The 6,556-nt window shown below is 41.1% G+C and overlaps 1 protein-coding gene across 1 annotated transcript; it reads left to right on the top strand.

Moving 5' to 3' along the window:
• The first annotated feature begins 46 nt into the window (after positions 1-46).
• SLC35E3 (solute carrier family 35 member E3) lies at positions 47-6,276 on the top strand. The gene is made up of 5 exons (XM_083859851.1): positions 47-448; positions 534-644; positions 2,141-2,299; positions 3,200-3,282; positions 3,739-6,276. Exons 1-5 carry the CDS (start codon positions 59-61, stop codon positions 3,923-3,925), a joined length of 930 nt encoding a protein of 309 aa, XP_083715977.1. The 5' UTR covers positions 47-58; the 3' UTR covers positions 3,926-6,276.
• Positions 6,277-6,556: the final 280 nt, after the last annotated feature.

The raw sequence follows: 6,556 nt of genomic DNA, 5'->3' as shown, positions 1-6,556 counted from the left end.
AGGCGGTGGCGGTGGCGGGCCCGGCCGGTGCGCGGGCGGCCGCCGGGCGGCCTCAGCCATGGGCTGGCTGCCGGCGCAGGGCCGGCTGGTGGCGGGGCTGCTGGTCAACCTGGCCGCGTCCATCTGCATCGTCTTCCTGAACAAATGGCTGTACGTGCGGCTGGGCTTCCCCAACCTCAGCCTCACGCTGGTGCACTTCGCCATCACCTGGCTCGGCCTCTACCTGTGCCAGGCGCTCGGCGCCTTCTCCCCCAAGAGCCTCCAGCCCGCGCAGGTGCTGCCGCTGGCCCTCAGCTTCTGCGGCTTCGTCGTCTTCACCAACCTCTCGCTGCAGAGCAACACCATCGGCACCTACCAGCTGGCCAAGGCCATGACCACGCCGGTGATCGTGCTCATCCAGAGCGTGGCCTACGGCAAGACCTTCCCCCTGCGGATCAAGCTGACCCTGGTGAGGCGGCGGGGCCGAGGGGAGCGGGGAGGGGGCGGCGCTGAGGGCAACTCCCTGCCTAAACCCGCCGTGTCGCCCTCCACAGGTCCCCATCACGCTGGGCGTTTTCCTCAACTCCTACTACGACGTGAAGTTCAATGTGCTGGGGATGGCGTTCGCCACCCTGGGCGTGCTGGTGACCTCGCTGTACCAAGTGGTGGGTGAGGGCGCGGGCCGGCGGCCTGGGGCGGTTGGGCTCCGCACATCCCGCCCCTCGCTCTGATCGCCTTTAGGAGCGCCCAGCCTCCCAGGAAACCTCCCGTGCTCCGTTAGTTCTTTCTCAAAACCCCCACCAAATTATGATAATCCACCATAACCCCTGATAAATTAAGGGATTGATCGTCCTCGCTGCTAAAAATCGGGGCGTCATCTCTAACGTGAGCGTTATTTTCAAGGGGCAAAGATTGCTTTGGCGGTAAAACTCCCTTTTTATAGAGGGAACAGATATTCTCCTTGCTGAAGCAAGTGCCTAGAAAGGATGTTTTCCAGTCCTTCAATCCCGTGGTTTATCCTTGAGCTATTTACATTTTATCAGTATCCTTCTTCAGTTTCAGCTATACACATTCTAAGGTGGTTTTGTAGAGGGTGGATTAATACATGAACACACATTACAGCATTTCTGGATAATTATTATTTAAAAAATTGATACGTCCAAAGACTGCCTCAGCCCCTTTCTGCTGTAACATTGCACTAATAGCTCACCCGATTTGTTAATGACCATGACTGTGAGAGCCTCCTAAATTAGAAACTCCTGTCGTGCAGATGTGATAGATTTAAACGTGTATGAGGTGAACTGTGCCTCAAAAAAAAGTGAGGCTCTTTGACCCGCGGTGCGTAAGATGATAAATAATGGCCTCTTGACCCGTGTTGGGGCAGGAGGAGGAAAGAGGTGCTGCGTAATAACATTGTGATGTGTGTGCTGGAGAAATTATGGTACTTGGGTAAAATTATATAGATAAAAAAACCTGAGCAAGGTTATATGCCAGAATCCATGCTACCAGTTAATGTGATTTAAGTAAGTATTAAATGTCAGTTTTCAGCACAACACAAAGACATGTCCTTTTGGCTGTAACATCTGTCTTCAGAACCATAGATAAGTAATATTTGTGAAAGCATCAAGCTTAAAATTTGAAGTTAGAGTCAATTATAATCAATATTGAAATTAAATCCGGAATTAACTGACAAAAGGCAAATGTGTACTGTTTTGTTAGCTTGTATGTACAGGAAAATGAAAAGAAAGGAAAAGAATCTAGTCCCTGCTTAGGCAAGGAGACTCAGCTCCAGCACAGGCAGGATCTGGAACTGGTGTTGAAAATAAAGGGGAGCTGCTATTTTCTTCCCAGCTCCATAACCTATTTGTTCTTCAAGTATGACACTTTACACCCAGGCTACGGGAAAAGGGAAGTTTAGGCACTCTTTTCACTGCCCCTGCATGCGGATTTTCTCTCGGTTTTCTCCTCTTATGGCTTTATCACTTGAAAGAGACAAACACATGAGGCCTCCAGTGAGGCAAAGGTGAGGCTCAACAACCTGTTTAGGTAGTGTTGTCCACATGAGACTCCCTCTATGTCAGTAGCCAGCTTGCTTTTGCTCAGGTTTTTCAATTTATGGGGGTTCTTTCTCATGTTTAACATCTTTCTCTTTTGGTTTTAGTGGGTAGGCGCTAAGCAGCATGAGTTGCAGGTAAACTCTATGCAGTTGTTGTACTATCAGGCACCAATGTCCTCAGCTATGTTGTTGTTCATCATACCCTTCTTCGAGCCAGTCTTTGGAGAAGGGGGAATATTTGGGCCCTGGACACTTTCTGCTGTGGTAAGGCTTTTATTGACTTTATTTATTTAAATAATTATCACTGATGTAGTTACATTTGACAGTAAGATCTGTTTCTTTGTGAAACAGATTTTTATACAGCTGTTGGCTATGGTGAGATGAGAGGGGCATGTGCAGGACACAAAGCCTCTTGTTGAGTCTGCCCCACTTCCTCTGAGAGGAGCGAGTCTGTCAATTGATTTCTCTCCTTATTCCTGTTTCTATTTAGAGAGCATCTGAATAACAGGAAAATCTATCAGAATCCAGAAGCTTCCCCTAATGTATTAAGTGCTCTATTTCTAGCTCTGACTGTCCACTCAAAGACCCTCCCAACTTCTCTTCTGTGAAAGGATGTCAACATTGGTTGTTCTGTAGAATTAATAGCTTATTTTCACCAAGAAGAATATAGTTCCTCTCCGTATCCTTCTGTCCATAAAAGAGCCAGTGGCATACTGCTGATTGTACCCCTCAGTGATGGGTCATTTCTCGTAGCATTGCATTTTCTGAATGGGATAGCAAGTATTCACAGTAATAAAATCAGATATTCTGCTAAAATAGTTTTTGTTGTGACGATAAATAAGACTATCTCAAAGTTAAAGAATATAACCTCTATGTGAATGAGTATCCAGATTTTCCAGATCACTCTTAAGTGTTCACCAAGAGTAAAGGAGAAAAGGCCTGTGGCTCTATCAGTGTATATTTATGGATGTCATATCCTGAGCTGCTTATACACATCACCAGTGTCTGTACTGATTTGAAGCTGTTTCTATTTTTGTTCTCCATATGTTTTTCTTGCCTGATATTTTGCATTTGAAAGTAAATGAAACTTAATAAATAACCTGGTATGTATTGACAAATTGCCAAAAGCAAGTCAGATTACTGACTGTGTCCATTAATCCACAGATAATGGTACTGCTGTCTGGAATAATAGCCTTTATGGTAAACTTGTCCATTTACTGGATCATTGGAAATACGTCACCTGTCACGTATCCTTTGTAACATGGGTCGTTTCTCCTGTTTCTAGATTAATTATGTTAGAATTCATTTGGGCTGATTAATGTGGGAAAATTGTTTGATAACTTTCCTGGTTTATTTTAAATGATGAAGCTGGAAAAGCATGTTCATGTTTTAGTGTATTTTGTTTCTTTGTTTGGGATTTGTATAGGCAATGGCTGTTCACTCACTGACCTTCATACCTGCAAGGAATATTAACTCACGCTTTGGCCGCCTTGAGGAAGTGTTGGCACGTCCATCAGACTGCAGTGAAAAGGGCTGAAAGGCTTTAGGTGGAGGTTAATACAGCCACAGAGATCAGGAAAACTATGAGTTGAGTCAACATGGTGTACCATTGCATGCTGTGGGTGGAACTAATGAAAATTCAAAGTGTTTCTTTTTACAAAAAATAATACTGGTATTGGCTATTATCCTTAACAGATGTCTAGGTATAACATGTTTGGACATTTCAAGTTCTGCATCACCCTCCTGGGAGGGTGCCTCTTATTTAAGGATCCATTGTCTATTAACCAAGGCCTTGGGATTCTGTGCACGCTGTTCGGCATTTTAGCCTACACCCACTTCAAACTTAGCGAGCAGGAAAGCAATAAGAGTAAATTGGTCCAGCGTCCATAGAGCAAGAGTTTCTGAGGACTGTTGTGAAGGAAAACAAATATTTAAATGTGCATTGATTTTAGAATGCACAAAATTGCCTCATCCAGTTAGATCTATGGTTTTAGTTTAACTGCCAGGGTTGTTATTCTGTAACTAAACCGAACCAACTGAAGGATGTAAAATGCTGGGGTTTTGCCATCTCAGTATGTCCTATCATTTTCATTAAATTAAAACAGTAACTTAAAAGATGAAAAGGCACACTTCAAATTGCTGTGGAAATTGTACTGAAGTAATTATATTTTTTTGCATACCAAATGAAATCATGATGGCTACAATTATAATACAGAGAGAGAGAAAGAAAAAGAATCCTGTCTGTTTTCAAGCCAGTATTGCTGTTGTGAAGAAACTTGGAGGCACTCTTATCCAGATGTTCTGGTGTGTGGTGATGCTTCCTCATTTTTGTCTGATGAACAATGAAGAGGGAAACATACTTTGTCCAGTCATTTTAAGAGAAGGCTGCCAGACTCATTCCTATTTCTTGTATATGCTTTTTTTATCTATGGTTTCAGTAACAGGGATAGATTTTTAGATGAAGAAAGTAGATAAAATTACAGGTGAAGAGGAAAGCAGAAAACTTGAAGCCACAGGCCAAGGTGTGGAAAAGTAGGAAATCAGATCTAAATAGTTCATCTTAATTTTTTCTTTTGTCAGGACATTAATTAAGCAATTGACATTTTCAAAAATGTTGTTACTGCTTTATGATTTTCTATGTGCCAAAACCAAGACTTTACACAAGATCTTGTAAATACTTGTGAGCCTAATAAAATCTCTGGTTTTGTGGTAGTAACCAAATGTTTTGCAGCCCTTGCACACAGACACCCATGCTAAAAAATATTTTGAAGAAGGCTTCAGAAAGATCACCATCTTTAGTGGGTGAGAAGGTTGGCCAGTTCTCTCTCTTGCCTTCAGCGCCACCTTGCTTGCTCCCATGCCTTTCCCCAAGAGTTACTTTGGGTGGGATCTGCAGGTTTGTCTGTTGTCATCATTTTAGAGGAGAGGCACAGGGGCTGTCTGGACAATGCTGGGTGTGAGGCAGCATTTCCTCAACAGACAGTCCTGGGAAATGTATCTGAATGACTGAAGAGTGCAAGGTGGGACCTGCTTCTACTCTAATTAAAAAATGCTTTGAAAAATATTTTATGACAGTATCAGGCACTTATTTTTACAATGTGGATGGAAGAAGTTCAGTGCTGTTCTAGTTTAAAAAAAGGAAGAAAAAATAACTGCTTTCCATAAATATGGTGAGAACATATGTTCACTAGATTTGCAGGGTTAGAATTTAATTGCAGTATCATAATCTTTACATGTTGGGGTTTGTTTTGTCTTCATCTACCTCTATCATATTTAAAGAGGGGAATTGTGTGGAAAAAAGCAAGTATTTAAGTTGTGCAGCCACTGACAAATAATATTTAGTTCCTCTAAGTTTTTTAAAATAGAGGTAAGAAGTCTTTGTGTTGGAAACAATGCGATTTTTCTCAAGCTTGAAAATTATTTATTCTGTTGCAGAGTTTTTGATTTAAGAAAAAATATTCCTCTGCAACCTGAGTTTATATGGTAACACTATATCATTTCAGAGTTACAAATGCCTGAATAATTTTACATTTTTTCCAGCTGCTTCTTGGACATTGTACTGCTCCAAGAATAATTTTTTTTAATACAGTTTTGTAGATCTGTGTAATTAGTTTAAAAATGCAGCCTGGACTATTGAAAGATGTGTTCAGATGGTCAAGCTCTGGATGCATATCCTTCAGTATGTACACCAAGAAAGCCATTTGCATTAATTTGTGCTGTGCACAAGTTCTTTTGAGATGTAGATAGACTGCAAAAAAAAAAAAAAAAAAAAAAAAAAAAAAAAAAGGCAGCTAGAAAACAACTGAATTACATGCCTGTATGACAAAAATATTTGAGATGAGATGGATGTAAATAGATACATAAAGTGGTAGAATGAACTAAACAACCATGCCTGGAATTACAAAAGACTCTGTAAGGAGAGGAGCAGATCTGCAAGAGAAAGTTAACAGCATCATTTAAAAAGTACATTATAAATATAATCTGGTGCTGGAAGGTGTATGTGTGGGAGTCACTTAAGTGATGTGATTTTTTTTTTCATGCATTCAAGAACTCTCTTTTGAGATTTACTTGTATCTAATAAATAAAGTATCTTGAACTTTGTCATATAGTTCAAAATATTAAATCCAGGATGTTTGTGTAATTGTGGGATGGATCTTTGTATGCATTGTTTCTTTGGATACCATGTGTAGGGTGGGAATAAATTTTTAATCATTTGTCTGAAATCCGCTCAATCTGCAGAAGAGAGTAGTTGTTCTTGTCTTTTTTTCATCACCTGTTTGAATTACATAACTTTGGGGGTCTAGGTGTGTATAAGACAAAATGGTACCACGTGGATTTCTGTTCATATGAATACGGCAGGGAGATTGAACTTTTTGGACTCATGGCACAAATGAGGGAAAATTTAAATCCTGAGGTAAAACTGGAGTCTTATAAAAATTACTGATACTTACTTGCTTAGTCTAGTTTTCACTACATCACTTAAATGTGTTTTCCTGCTAACTATGTGTATTTCAATCAGTT

The sequence above is a fragment of the Zosterops lateralis genome, assembly GCF_965231275.1.
Source record: "Zosterops lateralis genome assembly, chromosome: 4".
Lineage (NCBI taxonomy): Eukaryota > Metazoa > Chordata > Aves > Passeriformes > Zosteropidae > Zosterops > Zosterops lateralis.
Note: the sequence above shows the minus strand (reverse complement) of the source record. Positions and strands in the feature narration are given on the sequence as shown.

Bases quoted from the DNA above. Each gene is read 5' to 3' on its own strand.
- SLC35E3 (XM_083859851.1), top strand. From the start codon at position 59: ATGGGCTGGCTGCCGGCGCAGGGCCGGCTGGTGGCGGGGCTGCTGGTC. The intron at 449-533 runs GTGAGGCGGCGG...CGCCCTCCACAG, and splicing joins TGCGGATCAAGCTGACCCTG to GTCCCCATCACGCTGGGCGT. The intron at 645-2,140 runs GTGGGTGAGGGC...TTTTGGTTTTAG, and splicing joins TGACCTCGCTGTACCAAGTG to TGGGTAGGCGCTAAGCAGCA.